Below are 16,797 nucleotides of genomic sequence, written 5' to 3'. Positions count from 1 at the left end.
CAATTGCCAAATGCTTTTGGGAACTTAGGCAGAAAAATGTAACATCGATCCACTGAGGCAAAAAGGACAATGTCGGAGTGGGTTTAAAAGTTTAAAATAAAGAGAAGGGAGGGCCAAAACAGTAGCCTAATGTTTGGGAGAGATGTTATGTGTGATGACTGTGAGGCACTGACCTCTTCATGACTGTCTTGGTGTGCTTGGACCATGTTAGTTTGTTGGTGATGTGGACACCAAGGAACTTGAAGCTCTCAACCTGCTCCACTGCAGCCCTGCCTATGAGAATGGGGGCGTGCTCGGTCCTCTTTTTCCTGTAGTCCACAATCATCTCCATTGTTGTTGTTGTGGCACCACATGGCCAGGTCTCTGACCTCCTCCCTATAGGCTGTCTCATTGTTGTCGGTGATCAGGCCTACCACTGTTGTGTCATCCGCAAACTTAATGATGGTGTTGGAGTCTTGCCTGGCCGTGGAGTCATGAGTGAACAGGGAGTACAGGAGGGGACTGAGCACGCACCCCTGAGGGGCCCCTGTGTTGAAGATCAGCGTGGCGGATGTGTTGTTACCTACCCTTACCGCATGGGGGACGGCTCGTCAGGAAGTTCAGGATCCAGTTGCAGAGTTAGGTGTTTAGTCCCAGGGTCCTTAGCTTATTGATGAACTTTGAGGGCACTATGATGTTGAATGCTGAGTTGTAGTCAATGAATAGCATTCTCATGTAGGTGTTCCTTTTGTCCAGGTGGGAAAGGGCGGTGTGGTGCAATAGAGATTGCATCATCTGTGGAGCTGTTGGGGCGGTATGCAAATTGGAGTGGGTCTAGTGTTTCTTGGATAATGGTGTTGATGTGAGTCATGGCCAGCCTTTCAAAGAACTTCATGGCTACAGATGTGAGTGCTACAGGTCGGTAGTCATTTAGGCAGGTTACCTTAGTGTACTTGTGCACAGGGACTATGTTGTTCTACTTAAAACATGTTGGTATTACAGACTCGGACAGGGAGAGGTTGAAGATGTCAGTGAAGACACTTGCCAGTTGGTCAGCGCATGCTCGCAGTACCTGTCCTGGTAATCCTTCTGGCCCTGCGGCCTTGACCTGTTGACCTGTTTAATGGTCTTGCTCACATTGGCTGCGGAGAGCGTGATCACACAGTCTTCTGGAACAGCTGGTGCTCTCATGCATGCATGTTTCAGTGTTATTTGCCTCGAAGCGAGTTTAGCTCGTCTGGTAGGCTCGTGTCACTGGGCAGCTCTCGGCTGAGCTTCCCTTTGTAGTCTGTAATGGTTTGCAAGCCCTGCCACATCCGATGAGCGTCAGAGCCGGTGTAGTACCATTTGATCTTTGTCCTGTATTGATGCTTTGCCTGTTTGATGGTTCGTCGGAGGGCATAGCGGGATTTCTTATAAGCTTTCGGGTTAGAGTCACGCTCCTTGAAAGCGGCAGCTCTAGCCGTTAGCTCAGTGCGGATGTTGCCTGTAATCCATGGCTTCTGGTTGGGGTGTGTACGTGCAGTCACTGTGGGGACGAAGTCATCAATGTACTTATTGATGACGCCAATGACTGATGTGGTGTACTCCTCAATGCCATCGGAGGAATCCCGGAACATATTCCAGTCTGTGCTAGCAAAACAGTCCTGTAGCTTAGCATCTGCTTCATCTGACCACATTGATCGAGTCACTGGTGCTTCCTGCTTTAATTTTTGCTTGTAAGCAGGAATCAGGAGGATATAATTATTGTCAGATTTGCCAAATGGAGGGTGAGGGAGAGCTTTGTATGCATCTCTGTGTGTGGAGTAAAGGTGGTCCTGACGTTTTCCCTCTGTTTGCACATTAAACATACTGATAGAAATTTGGTAAAACGGATGTAATTTTCCCTGCATTAAAGTCCCAGGCTACTCGGAGAGCCACCTCTGGGTCAGCGTTTTCTTGTTTGCTTATGGCGTAATACAGCTCATTCAATGCAGTCTTAGTGCCAGGTGGTATGTAAACAGCTACGAAAAATACAGATGAAAACTCTCTAGGTAGATAGTGTGGTCTACCTGATCATGAGATACTCTACCTCAGGTGAGCAATAGCTCGAGACTTCCTTAGATATCGTGCACCAGCTGTTATTTACAAAATACATAGTCTGCCGCCCCTTGTCTTACCAGACGCTGCTGTTCTATCCTGCCGGTACAGCGTATAACCAGCCAGCCTTATGTTAATAGTGTCATCATTCAGCCATAACTCCATGAAGCATAGGATATTACAGTTTTGAATGTCACATTGGTAATTTATTCTTCCGCGTAGGTCATCTAATTTATTTTCCAAAGATTGCACGTTTGCTAGCAGAATGGAAGGAAGTGGGGGTTTATTCGATCGCCTACGAATTCTCAGAAGGCAGCCCGCCCTTTGGCCCCTTTTTCCTTGCCTTCTCTTCACGCAAATCATGGGTATCTGGGCCTGTTCCCGGGAGAGCAGTATATCATTCACGTCGGGGTTGTCAGACTCGTTAAAGGAAAAAAAGGATTCTGTCAGTCCGTGGTGAGTAATCGCAGTCCTGATGTCCAGAAGTTATTTTCAGTCATAAGAGACGGTAGCGGCAACATTATGTACAAAATAAATTAAAAAATAAGTTAGAAACAAACAAAAAACAAAATTGGTTGGGAACATGTAAAACGTCACCCTTCTTCTCCGGCGCCATCCTAGTTCTCCGGCGCCATCCTAGATGGGTTGCTAGCAATTGCGGGCGGTGCGGTGATTAAACAGCTGACCTGCACATCACTACTGCTCTGCTCTCCAGACTAGCTAAGGTAAGCACAACACTGAAAGGGATCTCACTGGTAAGGCCAGCCTGCCTCAGATGGTGCAGCAGCCTGGATGACAGCGAGAGAACGATGACAAGGGAGGGAGAGAGTGGCAGAGATGAGAGAGGGGTAGATTTACGGATTTGTTTCTTTTGGATGTGATGCAGATCCATTGGTTATGTTTCTTCATTATGTTTTACTTAACAATTTGAGGTGGGTGTTTTTATGATTGTGCAAATAAAACTACCAGACTTTATTAAAAGGAGGTGAGTGGATGGAGAGAAGGATGGGTGAATAGAGAGAGGGAACTACAATATACTGTATTTGGACGAAACAGACCGCAGTTTGGAAAACAGGTCAAGCTTTAGGAGTGCCAGTAGTACTGCTGCTCTCAGCAGCGTTGCCTGCCTTATTTAAAGGAGAGAAGAGCTTTCATGTTCCTGACAAATGGCAGAGCTTGCCCCTGCAGCTGCCAGCACACTAGAATAAGGGGGTGGGGGGGTAAAATCAATCCGATTTTATTCACAGGTGAAAAATGAAGTCCTCAGAGGATTCTTTGAATAAGGCCTCTCTGCCAGGCACTGTTCAGAAGCTATCAGTGTAAGCGTCTGACTCTACAGACATTATTCATGTGCTGAGACAGCCTGGGCACCGCACCGGCCCTCACTACAAGGACGGACGCGACTGTGTGTGTGTGTGCGCGCGTGTTTCAGCGCTCGTGCCTGTGTCCTGTCCCCCTCAGATCCTATCTCCTGTTCTATCTCTGTATTGGATCTGTAGGTGTCCCATGATAAGGACATTAAACATGCATTCTTCTCGCTATGAGACGTCTCACTCTGCCTCTCCCACAATTCCGTGACCCCAGCGGTGGCGTGTAGCGTGCTGTGTTCCTGACGGGGGTGTACCATCGTCATCACGGTTCCCCCTGACAGGTGTTGCCAAGTGTTCTTTGCAGAAGCTCAGAACGCATAATCTATTGACAATACGCGGAACACGGCCACTTCCTACATGGAACATCACAGTCCAGTCGGTTCACTTACAAATAGGCTCTTATTTAGCTATCAATTCCATTCAGCTGATGTCAGCTCGTTCAATTCCCCCTCTCTAGTAATTTCAAAGGAATACGAGGCCATTGATCATGTGGGATTACTGTCTTGTGAGGAGCTGACTGGTCCTATAAATACCACTACCAAACCGAGAACCTCTGGCGCTCAATATGCATGGTTGTGTCTGGATTTTAGGTATCAGACTCAGCTAGACCCTTATCTCAGCTTGTGACCCCCAGGGCTCTCTTTAGTACTCAGGGTTGGGTTAAATGCATTAAATGCGGAAGACACATTTCAGTTGAATGCATTCAGTTGTACAACTGACTAGGTATTTCCCTTTCTATTTCGGATTTCTCTTAGCTTTGATGTCACGCTGCCTTCCTCCTCTCTCCTTTTAGGTTTTATATCCATATATCCATATATCCATTAGACTATAATGCGATGAACAATGGCAATAAAAGCCAGTGAACCAGATCTGGAACTGTATATTTACATGCCTCTCTGTGAACTGTTTGTCTCCTCTCCTGGGTTCTGCTACTATATACAGTAGGCCTACCCTATTGGGCTGCCAGTGCAAACATGGAAAATAATGGATGGAATTTGAAATAGTCTTAAAATATCTGAATAATTAATATTTGTTAGTGAGAGAGGAGCTCTGTCTGACCACATTTTATTTTAGCTGCCACATTGCATCTCTCTTTCTCATTGGTCAGAGTGTAGGCTTAGTCTCTGTACTTTTAATCAAATGTTTTATTTTATTTTTAAATCTGGTTGACTGAGTTATTAGAATAGCTCTATGTACTGTAGCTCTGTATTGGCGCTATGTGGTGGAATGGGCTCAGTGGTGACGCTTGCAGGATCCAGAGCCAGATATTATGTAAATGTGAAAAGCTTTAAAAAAAAGTCTCTCCAGTGTTTCATTCACTTACCTGCCCTCTATTGATTTATGTGCTGTGTTCAATGAATGTCTGCATTTTCTAATGAAGGAATCTCTCTCCACATCTTTCCCTCTCTTATCTATCTCCCTCTCTTTTTCTCCTGTCTTTCCCTCCTCCACCCCCACCCCCCTCATCTTTCCTCCCCATCTCTCTCCCCCTCTCTCCTTCCTCTCTCCCTCCCTCCCCCCTCTCAGATCTGAACCTGCGCTACTTCTGGAGCTGGAGTGCGTTTGAGGACTACCTGCTGTTCTGCTTTGCCTTCACGGTGCTGTGTGCCTTCCTCACCCTGCTCCTGCTGGACTCTGTGCTGTTCGTGGAGGACCTAGGCTCCCTGGCTATGCTGTTCGATGCCATCCTGGGGGTGCCACAGCTGCTGCAGAACTTCCACAACCACTCCACCCACGGCATGAGGTGAGTGAGTGGCCTGGCTGTAACACACTCCATGAACCCTGTGTGGTGTATACTGTATGTCAATAGGCAGTTGGTCGACAGAGTTTTTTTTCTTGACCGGTCGCAAATTTATTTAGATTTTTTAATGGCACACAAGACACCTGTCTGATTCACACCTGTCTGATTCGCGCCTTCTCAGTGGACTAATCATTGCGGAGGCCGCTGAGATGGCACAGTCCATCACTCTAAGACATTGTACATTGTATATATTGTATATGGTTTAGGGCTGTCCGTTGGCCGACCGAAAGTAATCTGTCCTTTCAACCAATCGATTGGTCGATAATTTTACAACCTTGCATTTTCCATATATAGACAAACCCTATGTGTTATAATTAATCAACTACGTGGGGAGAACAAGTATTTGATACACTGCCGATTTTGGAGGTTTTCCTACTTACAAAGCATGTAGAGGTCTGTCATTGTTATCATAGGTACACTTCAACTGTGAGAGACGGAATTTAAAAACAAAAATCCAGAAAATCACATTGTATGATTTTTAAGTAATTAATTTGCATTTTATTGCATGACATAATAATTAATTTGCATTTTATTGCATGACATAAGTATTTGATCACCTACCAACCAGTAAGAATTCCGTCTCTCACAGACCTGTTAGTTTTTTCTTTAAGAAGCCCTCCTGTTCTCCACTCATTACCTGTATTAACTGCACCTGTTTGAACTCATTACCTGTATAAAAGACACCTGTCCACACACTCAATCAAACAGACTCCAACTCTCCACAATGGCCAAGACCAAAGAGCTGTGTAAGGACATCAGGGATAAAGTTGTAGACCTGCACAAGGCTGGGATGGGCTACAGGACAATAGGCAAGCACACAACCGCATATTTTCACCATGTTTCCACCGCATAGGTAGCTTTCACAAAAACCGACAAAATAGAGATATAATTAGTCACTAACCAAGAAACAACTTCATCAGATGACAGTCTTATAACATGTTATACAATACATTTATGTTTTGTTCGAAAAATGTGCATATTTGAGGTATAAATCATAGTTTTACATTGCAGCTACCATCACAAATAGCACCGAAGCAGCCAGAATAATTACAGAGAGCAACGTGAAATACATAAATACTCATCATAAAACATTTATGAAAAATACATGGTGTACAGCAAATGAAAGATAAACATCTTGTGAATCCAGTCAATATTTCAGATTTTTTAAGTGTTTTACAGCAAAAACCCAATGTAGAATTATATTAGCTTACCACAATAGCCAAACACACAAACGCATTTATTCACCGCAAAGGTAGCTTTCGCAAAAAACCAGCAAAATATAATAAATTAATCAACTAACCTTTGGAAACTTCATCAGATGACAAGTCTATACACATTCATGTTATACAATACACTTATGTTTTGTTCGAAAATTTGCATATTTAGCGCTGCAATCGTGGTTATACATTGTGAATATGTAGCAACATTTTTCCAGAATGTCCGGAGAATTTTTGGACACTCACCTAATCTGACCAAATCTAATCTGACTCATCATAAACTTTACATAAAAATACTTGTGGTATGGCAAATGAAAGATACACTGGTTCTTAATTCAACCGCTGGTGTTCGATTTTTAAAAATAACTTTACCATAAATACAGCTTGCGTTATTGTGAGACAGCACTCACCAACACGGCGGAGAATAGGAGTCAATATTTACACAGAAATACGAAATAACATCATACATTTTTCTTACTTTTTCTGAGCTTCCATCAGAATGTTTGTACAAGAGTCCTTGGTCCAGAAAAATCGTTGTTTGGTTTTAGAATGTCCATTTCTTCTGTCGAATTCGCGCCACAATGCTAGCCAAGGTTACTAACATTCCCATCCTCCTCTGGCGCAAAGAACGGAAAACTCCAAAAGTCCCAATAACGTTGAATAAACTGATAAAACTCGTTGAAAAAAACTACTTTATGATGTTATTATCAAATGTATCAAATAAATCAGAGCCGGAGATATTCGCCGTGTTATACCGACCCTTTTCAGAAGACAATGTGGAGTCCTTCGCGCACCTTGGAAAACTGACAAAATGGCTGACCTGTCACTCCAAAAGCTCTTGTTCGACCTTAGATCAAGCTAGACACCCCATTCCACCTTCCACTGCCTGTTGACATCTAGTGGAAGGCGTATGAAGTGCATGCATATCGATAAATATAAGGCAATTGAATAGGCAGGCCTGAAACAGAGCCTCGTTTTCAGATTTTTTCACTTCCTATATGGAAGTTTGCTGCAAAAATGAGTTCTGTTTTACTCACAGATATAATTCAAACAGTTTTAGAAACTTGAGAGTGTTTTCTATCCAATAGTAATAATAATATGCATATTGTATGATCTAGAATCGAGTACGAGGCCGTTTAAATTGGGCACGATTTTTTCCAAAGTGAAAACAGCGCCCCCCTATTGACAAGAAGTTATTAAGGTGTAAGAAAGAGAAAAAAAAACGGTGTCCAATAACCCAGATTTCCGATTCTTATGAAAACTTGAAATCGGCCCTAATTAATTGGCCATTCCGATTAATCGGTCGACCTCTAGACACTACAGGACTGTTTTGCACAGCCCTATCCAGAAATCTGTCATTGACTTCTGATTAACTTCTTTGGGGTACCCCCCCTTCTCAATTTCCGCCTAAAGAATCTAACTGCCTGTAGCTCAGGCCAAGAAGCAAGGATATGCATATTCTTGGTATCATTTGAAAGGAAACACTCTGCATTTTGTGGAAATGTGAATTGAATGTAGGAGAATATAACACAATAGATCTGGTAGACGAACATACAAGGAAATAAACATACGTTTTCTGTTTTTTATTGTTGCTGCATCATCTTTCAAATGACCAAGAACAGCCAAACATACAGATAGGATGCTGTGGAAGATTTGAATGAAGAACATTAGATGGCAACAATAGCTGAGCAAAGTTTTAGACAGATAACTTCAAAAATGAGCGAGCTACATGACATTGAGCATGAAGTCACCCAGGTGTCCCACACTAATGTACCCAAATGTACCCAAGTGGCCGAATTGGTACAGTGATACATTTTGAAGGAAATAACTATATACAAAATACATAAATGCTATTCGAACACACACCCCCCCAAAAAATATATATATATATATGAAAAAATATATAATAATAATAATAAACAAACAAATAACAAGGGTAACTATTTACACATTTTCTATTTACAATATTGTATATTTTATAAATAAATAAATAGATAAATATTGTGAAGACCCTCAGCCCTCAGTCCTGGTGCCATGGCCCATAGCAGTTTCTTTCTGCTGTAAAGCAGAGGCTTACTGAACAGGTGGTGCAGGTGATGGGGCATTTCCTGTGACAAAGGGCACAACGTCGCCTCCCCACTGTGCCCTTTTTGCCCTGAGGCACATTCATGCCTGCAGAGATGAATCTGGGCAGGTGAACACCACTGGTTGACGGAGCAGAAGGTGCTGCAGTGGACTTGCTGTAGCTAGCAAGCTCCTGGATGAGCAGCTCCCTGAAGGCTAGCTGTGAGATGTCTCTATCAATTTCCTCTATAATTTGGGTAAAATCTGTATACCTAGACTTTGTTTTAGCTTTTCCTGATTTATTCGCCAAAATTTAAATATATAAACTTGTTGAAAATGCTATTGAATATTGTAACGATACTCTAAATCCTCCTCCTCCTCAGACGAGGAGAGGAGAGAGGGATCTGAAGACCAATGTGCAGCGAGGTATGATGACATGATTTATTTAAGACACGACAAAACAACGAAGACAGAAAACGAACTATACTTGAATAAACTACAAAACAAATAAACGATGAAAACAGACCTGGACACGAACTTACATATAACGTGAAGAACGCACGAACAGGTACACGACTACAAACAAACGCTAACAGTCCGTGTGGCACGAACATACATACAGACACAGGAGACAACCACCCAAAACAAAACAGTGAGAACAACCTACCTTAATATGACTCTCAATCAGAGGAAACGTCAAACACCTGCCTCTGATTGAGAGCCATACCAGGCAACCCAAAACCAACATAGAAACAGAAAACATAGACTGCCCACCCAAAACTCACGCCCTGACCAATAAACACATACAAAACAAGGAAACAGGTCAGGAACGTGACATAACCCCCCCTTAAGGTGCGAACGCCGGGCGCACACGCACAAAGTCTAGGGGAGGTCTGGGTGGGCATCTGACCACGGTGGTGGCTCAGGCTCCGGACGCTGTCCGCACACCACCATAGTCACTCCCCGCTTCTGTATCCCCCTCCCAATGACCACCTCCAACTAAACCCCTAAATGAGGGGGCAGCACCGGGATACAGGGCCAGCACCGGGATAAGGGGCAGCCCGGGATAGGGGCAGCTCCGGGCTGAGGGACGGCAGCTCCGGGCTGAGGGACTCTGGCAGGTCCTGGCTGAGGGACTCTGGCGGTCCGGCTGAGGGACTCTGGCAGGTCCTGGCTGAGGGACTCTGGCAGGTCGCGAGGGACTCTGGCCGGTGAGGGACTCTGGCAGGTCCTGGCTGAGGGACTCTGGCAGGTCCTGGCTGAGGACTCTGGCAGGTCTGGCTGAGGGACTCTGGCAGGTCCTGGCTGGACGGCTCTGGCAGGTCCTGGCGGACGGCTCTGGCAGGTCTGCTGGACGGCTCTGGCAGGTCCTGGCTGGAGCTCTGGCAGGTCCTGCTGGACGGCTCTGGCAGGTCCTGGCTGGACTGGCTTCTGGCTGGTCCTGGCTGGAGGCTCTGGCTGGTCCTGGCTGGACGGCTCTGGCTGGTCTGCTGGCGCTCTGGCTGGTCCCTGGCTGAACGGCTCTTTGGCTGTCCTGGCTGGACGGCTCTGCAGGCTCAGCTCCAGACGGGCATTCGTCATGCGGCGTTGGGCAGACGGGCAGTTCAGGCGCCGCTGGGCAGACAGCCAGCTCTGACCGCTCGGGACAGACGGGCAGCTCTGACAGCTCAGGACAAGACGGGCAGTTCTGGGCAGATGGCAGACCTGTAGGGAGGAAGACGGAGAGGACAGCCTGGTGCGTGGATAAGGCACTGGCTGCGCTGGAGAGGAGGAAAGCTCTGACAGCGCTGGACAGGTGGGAGCAGCTGGAGAGAGAACCCGGAGAGACAGCCTGGTGCGGGGGCTGCCACGGTGGACTGGTACTTGGAGGTGGCACCGGTATACCGGACCGTGAAGGAGGACACGCCTCTTGAGCACCGAGCTGCCCACCCTACTAGGTTGAATGGTGCCCGTAGCCCTGCCAGTGCAGCGAGGTGGAATAGCCCGCAACTGGGCTATGCTGGCGAACCGGGACACCATCTGTAAGGCTGGTGCCATGTATGCGGCCCGAGGAGACGCACTGGTGCCAGAATGCGTTGGGCCGGCTTCATGACATCCGGCTCGATGCCCAACCTAGCCCTCCCAGTGCGGCAAGGTGGAATTAGCCCGCACTGGGTAAGCACGCGTACTGGGGACACCGTGCGCTTTACCGCATAACACGGTGTCTGACCAGTTAGACGCCCTCTCACTCCACGGTAAGCACGGGGAGTTTGGCTCAGGTATCCTACCCGGCTTTGCCACACTCCTCGTGTGCCCCCCCCAAGAAATGTTTGGGTCTGACTCTCGGGCTCCCAACCGCGTCGCCGCGCTGCCTCCTCATCCCAGCGCCTCTCTGCCTTCGCTGCCTCCAGCTCCGCCTTGGGACGGCGTAATTCCCTGGCTGAGCCAGGGTCCTTTGCCGTCCAGGATCTCCTCCATGTCCATGAATCCTGGGATCTCTGCGGTTGCTGTCGCTGCCTTTTCCCCGCTGCTTGATCCTGGTAATTTGGTGGGTGGTTCTGTAACGATACTCTAAATCCTCCTCCTCCTCAGACGAGGAGAGGAGAGAGGGATCTGAAGACCAATGTGCAGCGAGGTATGATGCATGATTTATTTAAGACACGACAAAACAACGAAGACAGAAAACGAACTATACTTGAATAAACTACAAACAAATACCGATGAAAAACAGACCTGGAACACGACTTACATATAACGTGAAGAACGCACGAACAGGTACACGACTACAAACAAACGCTACAGTCCCGTGTGGCACGAACATACATACAGACACAGGAGACAACCACCCACAAACAAACAGTGAGAACAACCTACCTTAATATGACTCTCAATCAGAGGAAACGTCAAACACCTGCCTCTGATTGAGAGCCATACCAGGCAACCCAAAACCAACATAGAAACAGAAAACATAGACTGCCCACCCAAAACTCACACCCTGACCAATAAACACATACAAAACAAGAGAAAACAGGTCAGGAACGTGACAAATATGTACTGCTATGCGTAAAACTCGTGGCTCCGTCAAGGAGGATTTGCAATGGCGAATGAACCTCTTTTACGCCAGAGTTTACGACAAAGGCTGGTCTTCAAATGTATAACCATTACATATTGCCGTTTACCACAGCTCATTGGCTATCTTCCAAGCTAGATTTCAAGATGATCAGTGGTCATTGGGCCAAAATACAGTCAATCAACGATAGACCGTTCCTACCATTGGTGCGCAATGAGGTCATTGATTGGTGTCTTCAAATCGGTTTGTTTCGGTCAATACGTCCCGGGAAAAGAGCCATCATGTATGGTTGTGTTAGTAACAACCAGAGGATTGCAATGAAACCAACCATGACTGGATAAACGTTTGTTTAGTGTGTGTAATTACCACGAACGCTTCGTCCAAAGTTGAATGAGACGGAAATCACGACGCAACCGCTTTACAAATGTTTTGTGTTAGGCTATAAAAAATGATTTTATCAAACAAAACGAACATTCACTGTGTAGTTAGGACACTTGGCTTTGCCACCAGAGGAAGATCTTCAATGGTAAGTGATTTATTTTATTGTTATTTCTGACTTTCGTGACGCTAATGCTTGGTTGGAAAATGCTAGTAATACTTGTGTGTGTGGGGCGCCGTCCTCAGAAAATCGCATGTTTGCTTTTGCAGTAAACCTTTTTGAAATCTGACACAGCGGCTGGATTAATAAGACGTTCATCTTTTAAATGATGTAAGATACATGTATTTACAAGAATGTTTAATACAACGAATGGTGTATTTAAAATGTTAGCTCTCTGTAGTTTCACCGGATGTTGGCCTGGTGGGACGTTAGCGTCTCACCTACCCTAGAGAAGTTAAATTACATTTTCATAGAACCGCTTGTTGCAATTTCGACGAAGCTCTCTTGTTCAGATATCGGTAAGTGGACTGGAGGCAGGAATTAAAGGGATAACGAATCCAGTTGTTTGTGTTGTCCGTTTCAGGAAAGTACCTGCGTAATTGCGCACCCAACTCACTCCGGTACTTCGCTATATCACATTTGAGATTGTCCGTAAGCTTGAGTTCATTTGCACACAAAAAATCATACAATGATGGAAAGACCTGTGTGTTGTCCTTGTTAATGCAGACAGAGAAGAGCTCCAACTTCTTAATCATAGCCTCAATTATGTCCTGCACATTGCATATAGTTGCAGAGAGTCCCTGTAATCATAGATTCAGATAATTCAGGTGAAAAAAAACATCACCCAGTGAAGTGAAGATTACGGTCAGTAAAGAAAACTTTAAGCTCGTCTCTCAATTTAAAAAATCGTGTCAATACTTTTCCCCTTGATAACCAGCGCACTTCTGTATGTTGTAAAAGCGTTACATGGTCGCTGCCCATATCATTGCATAGTGCAGAAAATACAAGAGAGTTCAGGGGCCTTGCTTTAACAAAGTTAACCATTTTCACTGTAGTGTTCAAAACGTCTTTCAAGCTGTCAGGCATTCCTTTGGCAGCAAGAGCCTCTTGGTGGATGCTGCATTGTACCCAAGTTGCGTCGGGACCAACTGCTTGCGTTTCCACTCCACTACGTCTCCCTGTCATAGCTTTTGTGGCATCAGTACAGATACCAACACATCTTGACAACCAAAGTCCATTTGATGTCACAAAGCTGTCCAGTACTTTAAAAATATCCTCTCCTGTTGTCCTGGTTTCCAGTGGTTTGCAGAAGAGGATGTGTTCCTTAATTGACCCCCCATAAACGTAACGGACATATACCAGGAGCTGTGCCAAGCCCGCCACGTCTGTTGACTCATCCAGCTGTAACGCATAGAATTCACTGGCTTGTATGCGAAGAAGTAATTGTTTCAAAACATCTCCTGCCATATCACTGATGCGTCGTGAAACAGTGTTGTTTGAAGAAGTCATTGTCTATATAGTTTTTTTGTCCTTGTATTTTTGCACATATAACACACTGCGGCTGAGGAAAGGCACTACACCCAATGTAGTTCTCATCATATTTGCACCTCTTCGATGGTCCAACGTCCCTGTCTGTTGTTCGGTGCGTTCCCGTGTAAGGGGGCAGTAGGTCTTCGGCTGCATCAGATTCACAACTATCAGTGTCCATGGTAGCTGGGCTAGCAACAAATGTAGAACTACTGATGCTAGCATTGGATGTGCTCGTGAAAGCAGAACAACTTGTGTTGTCAACAGGTGCAGGTGTAGTACTGCTGGTAGTAGCAGTACTACCAGTAGAGCTGGTATGTGTCTCTATGGATGCGGGCCTTACTTTTTTAACCATTTTTACATTTTCGAGCAAACGGAATGAGCAGCAGCTACATTTGTCTACAATGTTAGTGGAATTCCCACGAGAGAATAATGGTTAATGGGATTGGATGTTAATTATTTGACGAGGCTACCTGTATTTGACATTGTGTTGTTATTTCGCTGAACACTAGATGGTTTGGCAGTGAAACGAGGCTACTCAGGCGAGAAAAAAACATCTCCCAAATGGTTATCCCCGTTGGGAAATATAAATGGACTGTTTGAAAATGTGAAGAATAAAACAAATTAAAATCACATTTATATTTGGCGTACCTCCGACGGCATTGCGCGTACCCCAGTTTGGGAATACCTGGTCTACAGCTTATCATTAATTATTCTAACTCGGGCGAGCAAAACCTCAAGACTTTCTTAGTACTAGAGATCAAGCACCAGCTGTTGTTAATAAAGAGACACACCACCACCCCTGATCTCACCAGACTCTGTCGTTCTGTCCTGCCAGATAGATGTAAATTATCCATGTCCTTGTTCAGCCATGACTCCAAGAAGCATAGTATATTACAGTTCTTAATGTCCCGTTGATAGGATAGTCTAGAAYGGAGCTCGTCCAGTTTATTTTCCATCGATTGCACATTCGTCAATAGAAAAGAGGGTAGAGGCAATTTATTCATTCGCCGCCGTAGTCTCACCAGGGTGCTCACGCGCCGGCCTCTATAGCGCCGTCTTCAGCTTCTACGAGTGTCGGGGATTAGGGCCTGGTCCGGGATAATCAATATGTCTTTTGTCTCTGACTTATTGAAATAGAAGTCCTCGTCCAAATCGAGGTTAGTGATAGCTGTTCTGATCTCCAGAAGCTTTTTTCGGTGACAGGAAACGATTGCGGAAACATTATGTACTAATAAAAAGCATGAGCTGGCACACACCCAGATAATTTGTTTTAGTTTAGAGGTGCTGACTGACAGTGAATAAAGTGTAAGCCATGTAAATAAATAAAGAGCGTTGCACACTCTATAAACATATAAACTCACAGTAATGTATTGGGTAAAACACCAACGTTTCGGCATCACTGTGCCTTCTTCAGGGTAATGTCATGAACGCTTAAACCAGGTTATGTAGATAAACAGTGCAATTAGTGCAACCAATGACAATAGTGAGGGGTGTGTCATAAATATTAGGTTGATTTAGAATGAATTGAGTGAAACTGTTAAAAGACAATAGTTTACAGCATATAGAATATATTAGGCTATTGTTATCATATGGAAACATAATAAGATATTATACATAATATTAGCATCAATATACATTAGTGTTTAATTTTATTTCACATATATATGTAATTGTTTCCAATTTCATTACATTTTTGTTACATGTAATCTTTTGGTTCAACCAGAATGCATAATAAGCATCATCAACAGTGGAAACATATCGGGTGTACGCTGATTAGCTGTAGAAAGAATATATTCATTTATGAGACTTGTTCATAAAAAAGAGAGAAGAAAGAAGAATTGTTCGTTAGAAGGGCCTGAGATCAAAGTCAATATTTAGACCACTAGGGGTCAATGTTTTTAGAAAGGATATCCAGTAGGCCTCCCTCTGTAGTAGTAGGATCTCGATGTTACCTCTTCTCCTTGGTAGAGTAACATGCTCAATGCCTATGTATTTTAGGGAGGAGATAGGATGGTTAGCTTCAACAAAGTGAGCTGCTACTGGATAGTCATTGTTCTTACACCTGATTTTGCTGCAGTGTTCAGCTATGTGTTGTTTTAATTGTCTTTTCGTTTGTCCTACGTAGGATTTCCCACATGAACAGGTGATGAGATAGATTACTCCCTTTGTTTTGCATGAGATGATACCCCTAACAGGGATTTTTCGATCTGTGTCTGAAGAAGGATGTTTTTGTAGTGGTATTGTAATGTACGCGTTGTGCACGTTGGTGTTTCACCTAATCAATTACTGGTAGTTTATATATATGTATATATATATATATACAAAAARAGTTAAGATCAGCAAAAAACAATACACAAAATAGAACAATTTGTCAGGAGCCCGTAAAACAGCCGCCATTCCTTTCGGCGCCATTCTGTCTGTGTCCTGGGTGTCTGGGATGATGGTGTTGATGTGAGCCATGACCAGCCTTTCAAAGCATTTCATGGTTGAAATGCGGGTAGGAGCTTTGGGCCAGTAACTGAAAGGTTGCTGGATCGAATCCCCGAGCTGACAAGGTAAAAATCAGTCGTTCAGCTCCTTAGCAAGGCAGTTAACCCACTGTTCCCTGGGTGCTGAAGACGTGGATGTCGATTAAGCCAGCCCTCCGCACCTCTCTGATTGAGGGGTTGGGTTAAATGTGGAAGACACATTTCAGTTGAATACCTAGTCAGTTGTACAACTGAATGCATCTCCCTTTCCCTTCTTGGGCATGACGACTATTATGGTCTGCTTGAAAAAGTTGGTATTACAGACCGAGTCAGGAGCTATCACAACAAGGACATTACAGACTAGCACCAGCGCTGTGACATTGTATTATAAAAATATGAATTACAGAGGGAGAAACGTTGTTTAAATGAACCCTCGTTCCTCCGTTGCATGTTTAAACCGTGCTCATGATGGGTGATTTGGCTCATAAAGGGCTGTGCTGCCTGGAGCATTTTGCCACTCTGACTTACACTTGAAGTCGGATGTTTACATACACTTAGGTTGGAGTCATTAAAACTTGTTTTTCAACCACTTCAATCACTTCATTGAACCCTGTGGTACCCCCATAGAGACTGCCAGAGGTCCGGACAACAGGCTCTCTGATTTGACACACTGAACTCTGACTGAGAACTAGTTGGTGAACCAGGCGAGTCAGTCATTTGAGAAACCAAGGCTGTTGAGTCTGCCGATAAGAATATGGTGATTGACAGAGTCGAAAGCCTTGGCCAGAACAATGAAGACGGCTGCACAGTATTGTCTTTTAACGATGGCGGTTATATCGTTTAGCACCTTGAGCGTGGCTG

At 44.7% G+C, this 16,797-nt stretch overlaps 1 protein-coding gene across 2 annotated transcripts in view; it reads left to right on the top strand.

Annotated features, from left to right (window-relative positions):
• The window catches only part of LOC111952781 (solute carrier family 66 member 2-like), a 90,708-nt gene that overhangs the window by 20,517 nt on the left and 53,394 nt on the right, over window positions 1-16,797 (top strand). For both annotated transcript variants that reach the window (XM_023971686.1, XM_023971687.1), the window contains exon 4: window positions 4,956-5,172. In XM_023971686.1, the coding sequence (XP_023827454.1) occupies window positions 4,956-5,172 (217 nt within the window). The remainder of the gene's footprint in view (window positions 1-4,955; window positions 5,173-16,797) is intronic.

The sequence above is a fragment of the Salvelinus sp. IW2-2015 genome, linkage group LG26 (genome assembly GCF_002910315.2).
Source record: "Salvelinus sp. IW2-2015 linkage group LG26, ASM291031v2, whole genome shotgun sequence".
Classification (NCBI taxonomy): domain Eukaryota; kingdom Metazoa; phylum Chordata; class Actinopteri; order Salmoniformes; family Salmonidae; genus Salvelinus; species Salvelinus sp. IW2-2015.
The sequence above is the reverse complement of the archived record's forward strand: the minus strand, read 5'-3'. Positions and strand labels throughout refer to the sequence as shown.